Source organism: Teleopsis dalmanni, chromosome 1 (assembly GCF_002237135.1).
Source record: "Teleopsis dalmanni isolate 2A chromosome 1, ASM223713v2, whole genome shotgun sequence".
In the NCBI taxonomy this organism is placed as follows: Eukaryota; Metazoa; Arthropoda; class Insecta; order Diptera; family Diopsidae; genus Teleopsis; species Teleopsis dalmanni.
Window position 1 is genome coordinate 107,497,565 of NC_051846.1, and position 17,014 is coordinate 107,514,578.

Genomic DNA, 17,014 nt, shown 5'->3' on the forward strand with positions numbered 1-17,014 from the left:
TTATTTTTCATATTGAAGCACTCCCCATACCTGAGCCGCATAGCACATTAATGATCTCGTAGTAGCTTCGTAGAGTTGAAATTTTGTTTTGAAAGGTACGTCTTTATTTTGAAATATATTTTTCCAAGAGCAGTTAATAGCTTTTTTAGGTTCTCTCAATTTTTCCGTTAATTGTCTATTAAATGAAGCATTATAATAGATCCATGTTCCAAGATACTTATATTCCTTAACTATTTCTACATTTTCTCCGCCTAATGTTCATATTTCCTCATTTGTATATCGCCTGTGATGCGTATCGCCTGTGTAAGTATAATATTTATTAAATGCAACTATGCATTAGATAAATTTTAAACAAAAGATAAATTTGAGATAACGAAAAAGTGAAGTTTTTTTAAAATAAATATCAGTAACAGTTGACTTTAATCCATTAAGTACTAGACAAGTTCAAACATGCAATTTTATGGTGAAATTTTCAGAAAGGTCATATTTTACGTTAAAAATATTCCCTGCAAAATTAAGTTTTTTTTTTGAAGAGTAGTTTTCCGAAAAAGTGCTGTGTGGTCAACCACACGCTGGGACTCATAGCACATTTTTCTCTCTTCGATTGTACAAACATTTTTATATGTGTTTTGTTCGCAAATATGGTATTTAATTACTTTTATGGTGAAGTAAGTATCATTTTAAGTTAAATAAAATACGTGTTAGTATAAAATTTTATGTTTTATGCTTTTCATAAAAAATATATTTGAATTATTACATATGTATTGTATTATATAAAAAGAAATAAGTTTCCTTGCGTCATTGTCTACGATCAATGTAAAATTGTTTATTTTTATAGAAAATTTTAAAGCAATTTTCTACATGACCATTTAAATGGCGCTTTTCGTATATAAAAACTGTAGCTTTTGGTGTACAAACAATACAGTGGTGGCGATTTTGAGTTTTTATGGGAGCGTGCATATCGGTTACACGTGGTAAATTTCCCGGAAGATAAATATCTTCTGCAGCACTGTGACTTTCCTTTTTCAAATCATCGTAAGCGGTAACTTCTGTAATGAACATTGAGTTCTCTGATGCAAGAAGATTTTCTGGCAATAAAATTCGTGAAGTCTAACTGAGGCATAGATTTTGTGTTGGTAGAAGCTGCGACGAAGCAATTTAGTTGTTAAGCGTTTATTACAGCGCTATCTAAGCACTGTACCCATAATGGCCACCACCTCTTTTTGCTTCTATTCCGGATACGATGGTTAGCAACTCCATTGTCAGCGCCGCCCATGTGTCGGTTGTAGATGTTGAGAACTTGAAGCTGCGGGACACCAACCTTTTTTGCGTTGCACATTTACTATTGGTTCAACGGAATCATACAGTATGTTGCAATGGCTACTCACAATGGTTCAATAATTCCTTTACAACAAATGCATCGATTCTCAATTGTTTGTTGTATTTGTCAATTGCACTGAAGTATGGCAGAAACTGGAAGATATACCCACTATCCAAAGAAAGGGTTCACAGCTTATAACTGAAATGTATTAGTTTTACAAGTTCCAATGTGAATAGTTGCGACTCAGGCATTTCTACAACACCACCATATTCTTGTGCATTTGATTCGTATACAACTTCAATAGTACCTAAATACCATCTCACAATTAGACAAACGGAATTCAAAATAGGAGAAAAAAATTTTAAAGTCGTATGTAATGTTTGTTGATATTTCATCATCGTCAATCATTTCATTGTCCAACTCACCAGCAACACTGTCAGGTGACAAACATCATTACTCAATAAGTCATATTGGCACTAATAAGTCATATTCGCTCCAATTGTCAATAATATGCAATAGTTCCTAATTTCTTAGATATCTTTGGCACGACATTATAATTTTATTTATCGTAAAAAATTGACTACAGAACTATAAGCATGAACAAATGGAAGCCCTATATAAAACAATCAAATTTAGACTAACTCAACCAGCAATCAAATTTCAAAATAGACCTATTATAATTATGCATAATAAAAAACACAACTTTAAGTAAATCAGAATGATATTTATTAAAGAGATTACTCTCATTTTATGTTATTACCTAACGACAAACATTTATATTGCTTTGTTTCACCATTATAGTATTATGGGACCCAGCGTGTGGTTCACCACACGCCTTTTTTCGCCCGCGGTTGGTGGCAAGTAACTGTTACTAAGCCGCCGGCAAAAATTACGAAAATTATATTTGGACTTTAGTGAACACATGTTATAACAAATATATTAGTTTTTATTTCTGTTTATTTCAATTTTCATATAATTAAAAAAAGCAGTTTTTTGGACACTTTTTAATTCGGACAAGGTAAACTCATAAACAGATGAAAACTGTTCGAAATATGTATTTTTATATTATTAAAATATCAAAATAAGTCACAAAAATAAAAAACATTGAATTAATTACTTTTATATATTTTTAAATAATTTTCAAAGTTAGCCGTGTGGTGTACCACACGGAGGTACGAAATGCGTTAATAAAACCGGGAAAATGTTTTGAAAGTAGTGCAAATTTTGAAATTTGAATATACAGAAAATATTGTAACTGTTATTAGTTTAAAATAGAGTGAAAACTAATAATTTACTTACCTGAAATTCACCAAAACTAATAAAATCACTAAATGCCATCCTCTATATTTACAATAGTCCACTTTTAAAATTTCCCAGATACAAATTGTATTTAAAGCATGTAATTTTTAATGTTCGATTTGTAAAAACAAAAATTTGGAGAAGTATGAATATTTTCGAAAATAACTTTATTTTATTTTTACAAAATAAAGAAATTTGGCTGTCTGAGCATAGTAAAACATGCATAGTCATGTTAAATTTTATGAACTCATAAAAATTGCATGAATTCAAAATTTGCATAATCTTTAATAATACATATATAATTAATAAATATGATTTTAAAATTAATAATTTATAATATGATTCTTGTATACCTGATATTCAACATCAATACTTCAATCTTTTAGAATGGATATGACAAACAACTTGCAGCAAATAATAAGTTCAAATGAAGTGAATGTATTAAATATGGAGAAGATATATGAAGTTTTACGAATAGTTACTTCACTGATGAGATTTTGTTATATTAATTAAAAATCCTCATAACCATAATCATAAAAAATTTTATGCCAAAATGAAACTTAGTGTGAGTGCTTACAGAGCTCATGCCTCCGCTCATAAAAAAATACTTTCCAGTGGTTATCATTCTCAACTTAATTATGGAAGTACTGTAGCGGCAGCATCTTCTTCAGGAAATAGTGTTTCTTCAGTAATACGGTCATATACGGTATCTTTGATTTGAATAAAAATTTTTTAATATGTTATTTACTAATTCTATCTTATATCTTTTTATTGGAAATCAGATGAACACCAATGAATTGGCAACGCCATTTCGAAATACGTGCAGCAGTGACACTGAGGTCGTTAGTCCAAGTGGTACAAGTAGTTCGGGGCAAGATACTGTTAACACCCTAAATAATAGTAAAACTTATAACAATGAAGATAATGTGAGCAATGGACTCTTATCGGATTGTAAACACACAAGACAAAGGTATGGAACAATTGTAAATATTACCTTTTTTAATTGTGATTTTCATATTTAAAACTTTTATATAACGTAAAAGAATAAACATGAAAACACATTTTTTATTTTGTTGTATTCAAACCATTCTATTATATTTATATTTGCATCGTCTTCTTAAAATTCGTCATTAATGTAGTTAAATGATATGCATTTACACATTTATGGCTGTTGTGCCATAAGTTTGCAATAAAACAACTTTATTAATTTTTACTTTCCACGTGGAACAATCTTTTATTAATGCTTTTTCACTAACGAATAGCTGTCTGTTATAATGTTAGTTGTTTATTGGAAAATATCATTTAATTTTATTTCACTTCCCTCCCCCTTCTCTCCTCCTACTCCCTCCTCAGTGCTAATCACGATGGAAATGTTGTTGCTGTATCTGCAAACATCACCTGCTTTTTGTGACTTACCTTTTAACCTGAATATGGGAGCTCGAATGGCTTTGCGTTGTGGTCAATGTATAAAGATCTTTGTGAACAAATATGTGTCCCTGGATATGAAGAGCGGCTGGAATTGGTTTAAGATTTTGAACAAACTCTCTGAACTTGCATAAAAACGACTGATGATCATCTGTATAGGACTCGTCTCTGAAAAACTCACCCTGCAATTTTAATGTTGTTCCGCACAACATTTAAGCTGCAGAGGCATTTGCGTCTTCTCTCCAAGCTGTTCTTATGCCCAGGAGAACCGTACGTATAACCTCAAACTAATTAAATTTGCTGTTGCATATGAACGTGACCTTTAATGATCTGTTCCGAATGCGTTACGGCGTTGTTCGAATGCGTTTTGTTCCTATCAGTCTGCCAAAGGATTCAAAAAGCGCTGATTTAAATAGAGTACCTTGGTCGGTTGTTATAGTTTTAGGAGAACCAAGTCTTGCTATCCATGTTGAATAGAATTGCATTGCTACAGTTTCTGCAGACATGTCCTTTAAATGGACGATTTATGGCCAAGCGATTTCTAACATGCATTCCAGGTTCGATACTTCTGATTTACATGTTTTTTCCAGCAAGTTAACCAACACGATATGCAAAAAGCACCACCACATCTATTCTTCCATGTTATTGCACACTTACTATATGATTTCGTACGCAAGAGTAGGTGAGGCAATATTTCTGGAGTTAATGTATAGTCTTTGAATTTGTAAATTTTTCCTAAAATATATGACTGACTTGTGTGCATGCAATGAACAAGTTCTTCCAAATTATTGTAAATTTGATTTTGATGAAATTTTATTTTGGTCTCATTCAAATATATGAGGTTTGCCTATTATGAGATTAGTAAACACCGGCAGTAGCCCAACCATAGTTGTTGTTAGTGTAAATGGTATCAATATGTATGATAGTGAAGACAGTACTATGACCTGTAGTCGCCATGATATCAAGAATTATATTAATAAACACCATATTGTTTAATATCTAATTATGTTTTATGTATAAATATGCTCTTATAATTAAATACATGTTCATATTCTTATTATTATTAATTAAATATATCATATAAAATTGAATTATTATCGAAATTGAATTTAATCATGTAAGACATATTGATCATATAATATTTATAGCAAGTATTTAAAATTATTGACTAAAAACTAAGACACGCAATATAATAATGACTTATTTAGTGTGTTCTTTAACGTTATGCACTTAATAATTAACCATACCAGAAGTACAGTATATCTAATTCTACGAAGGCTGCTATGTATATTTTTGGCCTAATAATGAAATTGCGAATATTTATATTTGTTTTTCAAAGTATTCTCCAGCCTGATTTATACACTTTTGCATGCGCTCAAACCACTTGTCGAAGCACTTTTTCCACTCCGATTGAGACACCTCCAAAACATGGTTTTTGAACGCCTCAACAGCATCTTCTGGCGACGAAAATCGTTGACCACGCATTTTTTTCTTGATGTGCGGGAATAAAAAGAAGTCATTGGATGCCAAGTCAGGGCTGTACGGCGGATAAACCATCAATTCGACGTTTTGACCGGTCAAAAAGGCGCTGGTTTGAACCGATGTGTGAAAGCTCGCGTTGTCGTGGTGAACAATGATTCGTCTTCTCTTGTTCGTTTTTCGAATTTCTCCGAAAACTTAGGCAAACAAATTATGATATAACACTCAGAAGTGACCGTCCTTCGTTGCTCAAGCGGAACAGTCGCCACATGACCAGTTTTGCTGAAGAAACAAGTGACTATTTGCTTCGAAGTGCTTCTTCCACGAACAACTTTCGTCGGATTTGACTCATCTTCGAAAACCCACGCGGTCGATTGTTGTTTTGTTTCGGGTTCATACGCATAGATCCATGATTCGTTATCTGTGACGATCTTATAAACGAGAATAAATCTTTTTTACGGTCAGGTGTTCATGCAATATCGAATGTGTGTTGATGAGAGAAATGCCCAAGGATGCCTCTATCTCACGGTATGTCACTTGACGATCTTGCATTATCAGTTCACGCACGGCATCAATGTTCTCTGGTGCAACGGCCGTTTTTAAACGACCTTCACGAAATTCATCGTTGAGCGAGCGTCAGCCACGATTGAATTCATTAAACCAATTTTTCACAGTTCTATAGGTTGGTGCTTCATCGCCATTCAATAATTTAAGTTCATCAATGCACTCTTGTCGTGATAATTCATGCCGTAAGTTGTGAAAAATGATCGCACGAAAATGTTTACGTGTTAATTCCATTTTTTGGCCGAAATGAATTTTTCAAGTCTCTGTAAATAAAACAATTCACAATTAAATGACAATACGTTCTGATGTTATGCTAAAAAAGGTCAACCGTTCTGATGGAAATGTCAGATTGCAAAGGCAACACTAAGTGTTGCCAGAAATATAAGTTAACAATTGTCCAATACAATTGTTATTTAGTTAATCTTTTGTCTTCTATAAAGAGTTTCTTCAAAAATTAAAAAACCGAGTTTGAGGTTCGCTCACTATGTAGCGCTTTAAAAAACTGCCGTCGATTTTATTGATTATTTAGTACGGCACCTACTTCAGCATAAGAATGGAAAAAAAGAAATATGTGTCTAGCAGTCGATTATATATTATATTTTATTATTAATATTTTAGAATTAGTATAATAAAATGGGTATAATAATATTTATTACAAAAAAAAATGAACTATTTGCTGACTACTGGCAAATCCAAAGATCTTAAATGTTTGCGTTGTTAACTTATATATAGCAGCCCTCGTATTCATATTAGGTGTTGTAATAACATTATATATATATACACATGCGGTCATTTCATACAATGTAAATATTTTAAATTTTATTTTATTTTATTTTATTTTATTTTATAGTATATACCAAATATTTGATTCAATTGATTTATTTAGAAGGTAAATAAATAAAATTAAAAATTAATTAATAGTAAAATTTTTAAAATTAAGTAAATAAAAATAGAAAATATCCAATTTCTCTATCATTTATTGCAATTGGGCCTGTAAATAATTATTAATTATTAATTATTACAAAAAACAATCACAATAGGGGTATTGAGGCAACAGATTAGTTGCTTAATTGATTACAAAACTTCATATAAAAAAAATTAGCTTTTTGATGTTAATCTGTTGCTTGAACGACCCAAAATGCCCAATCTGATTAGTTTGTTGTGTGCAAATGGCTTGGCAGCACTCGTATTTACAGCAAAAACGAAACGTATGTTATCAGTGAAATACTCAAATATTCGTAAATTTTAATATCATTTAAATTTATCATATAATTTATCATATAACTAAAATTGCAAACGTGTCATATATCAAGAAGTTTATATATAAAATATATATTATATTTTATTCCTTTAAAAATTATAATCTTACTAAATTTTATTTATTAATTTATGTTATTATTTTTGCATTTTCTTTTTAAGACACCCTATGCTCATAGCGCCGAAACTTGGTACTGGCAGCACTATTAATAAATTTTCACTAATCTGAGAATATCCGAAATAGTAGATTCTCTGCTTAGTTTCTGTTTTGTAAACAAATTTTTGTGGTAATAATCTACTAAGCAACTAATCTGTGGCCTGAATACACATCATGTAAATGTCTAACTGAATTCTGACTAAGCACGGTGTTAACATGTCTCCAAAAGAAAATAGAGCAATAAATAAAACAAAGGTAAACAAATATTACATTCTTTCTCTTCAGCTAAAAATGCATACATTTTATATCAAATTTTCAAGCAAAAGTAAAAATAGAGAACAAACACAATTAAACACGTTCCTCTTGATCGGTCTAATGTTTTTGAAGACAAATTTTTCAAAAGCTCAGTTGAGAAGTCCTCTTGTATTTAGTGTTCTTGGTTAAAGATTATATCTGCTATCATAGTGGACAAGTGAAGTGTGGTCGGAAATGGTTAAAGCAGTTTAAGTATTTATAATTAAATATTCTGAATATATGAAAGGCGAAAACAAAAACTCAATTAGTGTGTTTTATAAACTGTCAACTTTATTCGTCGAAATATTTCGTTAGCAGTAAATTAGTAGTGAAGAGAATTTTCGATCTTCGCATTGTTTCAAAAGCAAAGCGGTTAGTTCGTACACAAAATTTAAGAAATCGACATCTATGCGAGCTATTGTACATGCATTAAATGACAGCGCCTAAAAGTATACTTTGTTCAGGTAAATGATCGCAAATATTCTGAGCGTACCACCAATAGCTTCGGTAAGAAAACTAAGCGAATTCAACGGAAGGGTCAATGTCGTTGTAGAGTTGGACACAGCGTGATCTGTAGAAAAGCTGCTTAGTAGAAGTAAAAATCTCAAATTACTTTAGAACTAGATCTTTATGCTGGTAAACTGCTACATAAAAAACTTATGTCGATTTTAACCCATTAAGTACCAGCCAAGTTCAAACTTGGAATTTTATGGTGAAATTTTCAGAAAGGTCTTATTTTACGTTAAAAATAATCCCTGCAAAATTAAATTTTTTATTGAAAAGTAGTTTTCTGGAAAAGTGCCGTGTGGTCAACCACACGCTGGGACCCATAGCACGTTTTTCTCTCTTCTATAGTACAAACAGTTTTATATGGGCTTTGTTCGCAAATATGGTTATTTTTTACTTTCATGTTGAAGTAAGTATCACTGTAAGTTGTATAAAGTACACGTAAGTATAAAATTCAATGTTTTATCCTTTTCAAATATTTATTAATTAAAAAATATATTTGAATTATTACATATGTATTATATTATGTAAAAAGAAATAAGTTTACTTGCATCATTGTCTACGATCAATGTAATACTGTTTATTTTCATAGAAAATCTTAAAGCAATTTTCTACATGATCATTTAAATGGTACTTTTCATATATAAAAACTGTAGCTTTTGGTGTACGAACAATACAGTCGTGACGATTTTGAAGTTTCATAGGAGCGTGCATACCGGTTACACGTGGTAAATTTCCCGGAAGATAAACATCTTCTGTAGCACTGTGACTTTCCTTTTTCAAATCATCGTAAGCGGTAGCTTCTGTAATGAACATTGAGTTCTCTGATGCAAGAAGATTTTCTGGCAATAAAATTCGTGAAGTCTAACTGAGGCATAGATTTTGTGTTGGTAGAAGCTGCGACGAAGCAATTTAGTTGTTAAGCGTTTATTACAGCGCTATCTAAGCACTGTACCCATAATGGCCACCACCTCTTTTTGCTTCTATTCCCGATACGATGGTTAGCAACTCCATTGTCAGCGCCGCCCATGTGTCGGTTGTAGATGTTGAGAACTTGAAGCTGCGGGACACCAACCTTTTTTGCGTTGCACATTTACTATTGGTTCAACGGAATCATACAGTATGTTGCAATGGCTACTCACAATGGTTCAATAATTCCTTTACAACAAATGCACCGATTCCCAATTGTTTGTTGTATTTGTCAGTTGCACTGAAGTATGGCAGAAACTAGAAGATATACCCACTATCCAAAGAAAGGGTTCATAGCTTATAACCGAAACGTATTGGTTTTACAAGTTCCAATATGAATAGCTGCGACTCAGGCATTTCTACAAGATCACCATATTCTTGTGCATTTGATTCGTATACAACTTCAATAGTACCTAAATACCATCTCACAATTAGACAAACGGAATTCAAAAAAGGGAACAAAATTTTAAAGTCGCATGTAATGTTCAAAAGACACCCTATGCTCATAGTTGATATTTCATCATCGTCAATCATTTCATTGTCCGACTCACCAGCAACGCTGTCAGGTGACAAACATCATTATTCAATAAGTAACGGAGTGTCACTTGGCACTAATAAGTCATATTCGCTCCAATTGTCAATAATATGCAATAGTTCCTAATTTCTTAGATATCTTTGGCACGACATTATAATTTTATTTATCGTAAAAAATTTACTACAGAACTATAAGCATGAACAAATGGAAGCCCTATATAAAACAATCAAATTTAGACTAACTCAACCAGCAATCAAATTTCAAAATAGACCTATTATAATTATGCATAATAAAAAACACAACTTTAAGTAAATCAGAATGATATTTATTAAAGAGATTACTCTCATTTTATGTCATTACCTAACGACAAACATTTATATTGCTTTGTTTCACCATTATAGTATTATGGGACCCAGCGTGTGGTTCACCACACGCCTTTTTTCGCCCGCGGTTGGTGGCAAGTAACTGTTACTAAGCCGCCGGCAAAAATTACGAAAATTATATTTGGACTTTAGTGAACACATGTTATAACAAATATATTAGTTTTTATTTCTGTTTATTTTAATTTTCATTTTATTAAAAAAGGCATTTTTTTGGACACTTTTTAATTCGGACCAGGTAAACTCATGAATAGATGAAAACTGTTCGAAATATGTATTTTTATATTATTAAAATATCAAACTAAGTAACAAAAACAAAAAACATTGAGTTAATTACTTTTATATATTTTTAAATAATTTTCAAAGTTAGCCGTGTGGTGTACCACACGGAGGTACGAAATGGGTTAAAGCAAAATATTCTTACAGTAAATAAAGCACACAGGGTCAGCGTTAGAAATGAAAAACTAGAAATTGGAGACTATTGGCTATGATGGAACAATAAAAACGAACTTGTCTGTAATGATCAAAAGAGAGAAATGGTTTTAAAAATATTGTACGAGGGCGGTTTTATAAGTCAGTGACTTTTTGAATTTTCCGCGCAGTTACTCCAAACGCCGCAGTGCTGCTGTCAGCTGTAATCTACCAGTTGGCAACTTTTTAATTTTGAGCAAGCTACGTCGTTTAGTGGGTGTTTGACAGCCGTTCAAACAGAGAACCTGGTGAATTTTTACGAAAATGGAAAAAAGTAAATTTCGTGTGCTGATTAAGCATTACTGGCCAAAATCCACGAATTAGGATACGAACTGCTACCCCATTTAGCATATTTTCCAGATTTAGCCCCCTGCGACTATTTTTTGTTTCCAAACCTAAAGAAATGGCTGGGCGGTAAGAGATTTGAGTCGAGTGAAGAAGTCATTACCGAAACAAACGCGTATTTTGAGAGCTTTGAAAAAACGTATTATTTCGGGAGAATACGAAAATTAGAAAAACGCTGGACTAAATGTATCGAGCTAAAAGGTGATTATGTAGATTATTGCCCATAAAAATTTGTTTTATTTAAAAAGTCACTGACTTATCAAACCGCCCTCGTACAAAGACTTAGCTTTAAAAATATATATTAATTACATGGAAGTGTTAAAAGCATTAGAAGAGAAATAGGGACGCGTTGTCTGCGGAAAAAATGAAAATACAAGTAATATAGTTAAAAATTTTAAATACTTTCGTATCTTTTCATACACTGCAAACGGTTTAAAAAATATAATGATCTTTCAAATTTTTTCGAATTCGTCAAAGATCATGATATATTTTGTTTTCTAGAAACACATATAGAGGAGAAAGACTGTAAAACTGTATAAACTTTTCTCGGGTTTCGAATTACATTTCAAAAAAGCTACTAGAACAAGTTGATTTGGCCGTGCTAGTGGTTGCGAAATGTACGGAATTAAAAAAAGACTAAAGAATGCTGGCTGTTTGAGTTGATTTGAAAATATAAATAATATTAACATTATCAAATTAAAAACGAAATACATAAATTTCAAAATTGTTCCGTTGTATCTAAATTATAACTATTCAGAAAATAATTTCCAACAACTGACTAATCATTTGGTAGAAAAAACGCTGAAAATACAATTTTAGTTGACAATCTAAATGTCAAAATACGAAATATACAACAAAATGTTGAGGAAAAATTTTTAAATTAATTTAAATCTGGCGTTAAGCATAAACAATCAAAAGACGTGGTCGTTAACAGCAGAGCGAAAAAGTTGATTGAGCTGTGCTGTGATTATGGTCAAAAAGTGCTCAATGGGAGAACGGCAGGAAACATTGAAGGCAACGTCACATATATAGGTAGTAACGGTTCTGCAGTAAATGATTTATGTACAGTCTCTCAAGAAAGTTAACATATATAGAAATCTTTATGGTAGAAGAAAAGAACGATCCGATCATATGCCTTTGGTGGTAGAGTTAAAATTGCAATATGAAATACAACAAAACACAGAACGAAAACTGCCTCCGATCCTCAAATGGATATATGCAAATAGGGTTGAATATAGCAAAAAACTTAAGGAAAATATAAGGACAAAGTTGCAACATAAAACATACCTAGACTTATCTGACTTAACTGATGCTACACTCAAATCTATTCCAAAAAATCAAAATGGTATGGTAACTTTTTGGTAACTTCCGATGATTTGTCGCGCTAAACACTTGTTGAAAAAATATAGAAGAGCAGAGAGCAGCACTACTAGAGCAAAATACTTAGAAGCGAATAAGAAATATAAGGATGTATGTGGGAAAAGTAATGCTGAATACTATAGAAATCTAGAGCCACGCATAAACACGATTAAAAATGGCAAAGAATGGTGGAAGCTGGTTAAAGAGCAAAGAGATAGACCTTTAATAAATGAGGTACGAATTGTATCAAACGAGTTTAAGATACACTTTGAAAATCTTCGTAATCACACGCAAATGGCGAAAGATGTGCATTATGCTTCAAACTTTGTAGAAATCGACAAGCACGACAATCCTATAATGGGGGGTGAAATATTGCAGGTCTTAAAAAAGCGAAGCATATACTCTCTAAAGCATACAACCAGATGGTCGACTCAAGAAGGACAGATTCAAGCTCTGAAACAAGTAATAAATGTTGCACACTTGGTTTATAATTTCTAAGGCACATACACCTGAGAATAACAAGTCGAACTAAAGAATTACAAAGCCACGACAGGCGGTATAATGTCGACTGAATCAAAAGTGATTTCTCATAACAAACATAAGAATACTTTCTATAGCAGAAGTGTTCAACGAAGGAATAATCATATAAAATTACAAAGACACGACAGGCGGTATAACGTCGACTGAGTCGAATTCGTATCGAAGACATCTAGGACATCTCCACCATCATAAGCAAATTCTTTTAAATTCTTTTCTGTTCTAAATTTTCCTACATAAATATTCTGTATTAAATTGTAATTAACTATACTTAATGAACTTTACTTAATAAAAGTATTTAAATAAAACAAACTTAAAAGGGATAATAATTTTGAATATTTGGGTTACAAATAAAATTTATTGTAACGATCCTGGAGAGGCTGACGATACCCCAGCAAATCGAAACGACCCCAAGGAAGAGTCGTTACAACTGGGAAAACATGGTCTGGGGACCAGAAATGAAAACGGTGAACTCTTAATTGAAGCGTGCAATGACGACAACCTTGTTATCCATTTTCTCCATTTTCCCTCACACAGCCCGCCATATGTCAACCTGGATGTCACCCGACGGCCAAACCAGATTGATTACTTCTGTATAGGAAAAATGTGAAGAAGCAGCCTCTTGGACGTATGCACCAAAAGAAGCGCCGATATCGCGTCAGATCATCATCTTCTAGTCGCGACAATTCGTTTAAAAGTCTGCATGGCTGTACGTACTTTGGATTCACTGCCTAAACTCGATATATCGAAACTAAATTCTGAAGACGTAAAACATACCTTTGTCAGCAAACTTAATACCTCAATTGAACAGCGCCAAAGCCCAGAAGTGTTCGGCAATACTAAATAAATTTGGAAGACAATTAAATAATCATTTCTTACAAACGCAGAAGATGTCTTGGGTCATCACCCCCGTCATCGGTCATCTTGACCGAAAATGCAAAAACGCTACGGAAAGAGTGAGACGGAATCTTGAAACATACTGCGACGGTTGGAATTTATAGGTAAATTTAGTCAAATCGGCAGTCATGGTGTTTAGGAAACGCGGTAGGCTGTCTAGTAGATAAAGATGGACGTACAAATGGGAAGTGCTTAAAATAATCTCCGAATATACAAATTTAGGGGTAACGCTCACGCCAAAAATGATATTTAAAAAGCACCAGGCTTTCTAGTAGAGAAAGGTGGACCCACAAAGGGGGAAGTGCTTAAAATAGTCTCCGAATATATATAATTAAGGGTAACGCTCACGCCAAAAATGATATTTAAAAAGCATCTGGAAAATAGGAACATATCTGCAAAATTGAGCATAAATGCCACTTGGAGTACGTATTTAAATAACGACCAAATTTTAATCAGGGCAAAGTGGCAAATTTCAATGCGATTTGTAGAGCTATACAAGGCTATGCGGCGCAAATCTGGGGAATTGACATGTTTAGCGAAGTAAACAAATTACAATGTTACTTCTTCAAAAGAATTTTTAGGCTCTGCAATTTCACTTTAACGTACGCCATAATGCTGGAATCAAATATGCAAAACGGGCATTTGTACACAATGGACTTGCATTTAAGATACGTCTATAAGACTTTGTTTGAATAGAATGAAAGCAGATTGCCAAGAATATTGTCAAAAAACTTCTTCAAAAAAATATGTTTTGGGCAGAGAGACTAAACGTTTTGGGAAATGAGGCAAGTTTGGAATGATGAAACAACAAGCCAATCATAGAAAAAAAAATAATTTCATATTATAAATCACTTAAAAGTGGGAAACAGGGGGAAAATGTGGCGAAAAGCATTGAGAAGTGAAAGTCGAATTTATAAGTACCTGGACCATAATTTAGGGGCTCAGCATTTTAAAGAAAGTTGCAGTCGTGCGCACATAATGTGGATTTTTAAGGCGAGATGCGACTTAATTTATTTAGAAAGCAAATACAATAGAGACTTTACATTGTGATACCTCAATGAAACGGAAAGATACAGCACTTAGGTCGCTGTCCTGTATTAAGGCCTTTTAGACTAATTTGTTTTGAAAGAAAATCTGTAGTGGAAGAGGAAATAATAAGTGTGCTTAATGGCGAAAATGACCCTAACTGAAAAAAATTGATTAACTGTATTACTAATGGTTTGAAATACAGAAAACTTATTATAAATTAATTCAATACTTTTTAATTAATATGAAAAACATAAGCAATTAATTTGAATTCTGCATAATTTTCATTTTTGAATTGTAAATAATTTTAAGCACGAAGGTAAATTTATATAAAACCAACACCGCCGACAGACGACTATAAGTCATTGTCGTATTCAACATATTTTTAAGTAACTCCAACCAATGTTTTTAGACTTAAGGCAAAATACTTATTTATGTTAAAAAATTTTTGAAATTGAATAATAAAGAAGTAAAATCTAATCTGAAATAATCTAATCTGATTCAATTTTATTATGATTTTTCACCGATCCAGTAAATGCCTGAAGTGTTTTATTTCCAGATATACACCCTACAGCTATCTATCGTAAGTGCTATATTTCGTTTGTGATGGTTTTAGTTTGCACGAGAAGTATGCTATAGAGAGCAATGTCTCGCCGTTTAGTTGCTGCAAGTGCGCGCCAACTGCTACATCTGATGCATCTGTGGTTACATACATGGATGCATCAGATGCTGAAAATGTGAAAATGTAGTAATCTGTGATCACTTGAAAAACGACGCGGGCTTTTTGATGTTGGCTAGCCAGTTGAACACTGTCTGTTGATGGTAGTTGGTAACTGTTTAAATTCGTTATGTCAACATACTTTGCAATGACATCATGGAACTTTTCTCAGATTTAAATCTATTCCTAGTTGCTAGTTGCCAAATGTTTTGATTGTAATGTTGTTCGCTGCATATAGAGCTTGATCGTCTATCGTATTTTGTATTTTGTATTTACTACTGGCAGTGAAAGAAGTGAAATAGCTGATCCGGAATCAATGAAGAAGTTAATACTGTTTTTTCGGTCGGAAATATGTAATCGTAGTTCTTGACTTTTTATACTGTTGCCAACCGTGTTTGATGACGACAGCTTCGCTAGTTTTCCTGTTGGTTGCTGCTCTTACATTTGCCAAATTTGCACGGCTGGCTACATTTGGTCGCTGCTGTTCCAAATTTTATATGGTAGTAACAAACCAGGATTAGGCTGCAGTTACTTTGCATGCGAATTTTATCTTGCATGTTCGTACGAACAAATCAAATGTATGTAATCCTATGTGAATAGTTACAGTTGCTAAAAATATTTGATTAAACGAAATATTTTGTTTCAAATACATGCAGTTCTGCAAAATCAAAAGTGTAAATAGTGAAATTGAGAGGTGTGTGTCATTTTTACGTAATTTTAAGTTTATAAATGAAAATAAATTTGAAAATATGACTACTTTTAGGAAATGGATTGTGATTTGCTAATTTCTTTGTTTGAGGAATAGACAAACTTTTCTTTTATATACCTTAAACAATAAAAATCGTGCACCAAAATTCATTTTTTGTTATTTGAAATTAATAAATAACTTGATAACGAATTTTTTGCTAGATTCCTTAAAAATCGAAATAACTATGCGGTAACTCTTAACATTTTCCGTAAATTATTAAACTTTTGTATATCAAATATTGTTTCCTTAGATATATTGCTAACATTCTCTTCTTGAAGTACTTTTGTGACCCTCAATTTTGCTTATATTCCATTCGTTGCTTTCGGTGATAAGCTATGATGAACCCCATTTCCATAATTCTGACTGTATCAATTGTTTAGCTTTTATACCACGAGTTAATAGATCTGCAAGATTACGTTTGCTATAATAATGACGGCAGTCATATACATTTCTTAGTTTGTTAATTTCGCTTACTTTTGAGCTGATATTTTGTTTTACTTGTTTACTGTCTCCAGTTATCCATTGCAAAACTATACTTGAATCTGCCCACATGTTAATATGAAAAAAATGTATTTTTAATTCAACCTTTAAAAAATTTGCTAATCTGGCTGCAATCAGCGCGGCTGTTATGCCTCGAGCTGTCTTTGTTTTGTCATTATCAATTTTATCTGCATTGCAGTCAGTTGACATTGTTGCTTTTTCTAATGCTTCTAGTTCAATTCTGAT

At 32.5% G+C, this 17,014-nt stretch overlaps 1 protein-coding gene across 1 annotated transcript; it reads left to right on the plus strand.

The window, feature by feature from the left end:
• Positions 1-2,970: 2,970 nt before the first annotated feature.
• LOC119672328 lies at positions 2,971-7,751 on the plus strand. The gene is made up of 3 exons (XM_038083349.1): positions 2,971-3,326; positions 3,403-3,590; positions 7,508-7,751. Exons 1-3 carry the CDS (start codon positions 3,174-3,176, stop codon positions 7,572-7,574), a joined length of 408 nt encoding a protein of 135 aa, XP_037939277.1. The 5' UTR covers positions 2,971-3,173; the 3' UTR covers positions 7,575-7,751.
• Positions 7,752-17,014: the final 9,263 nt, after the last annotated feature.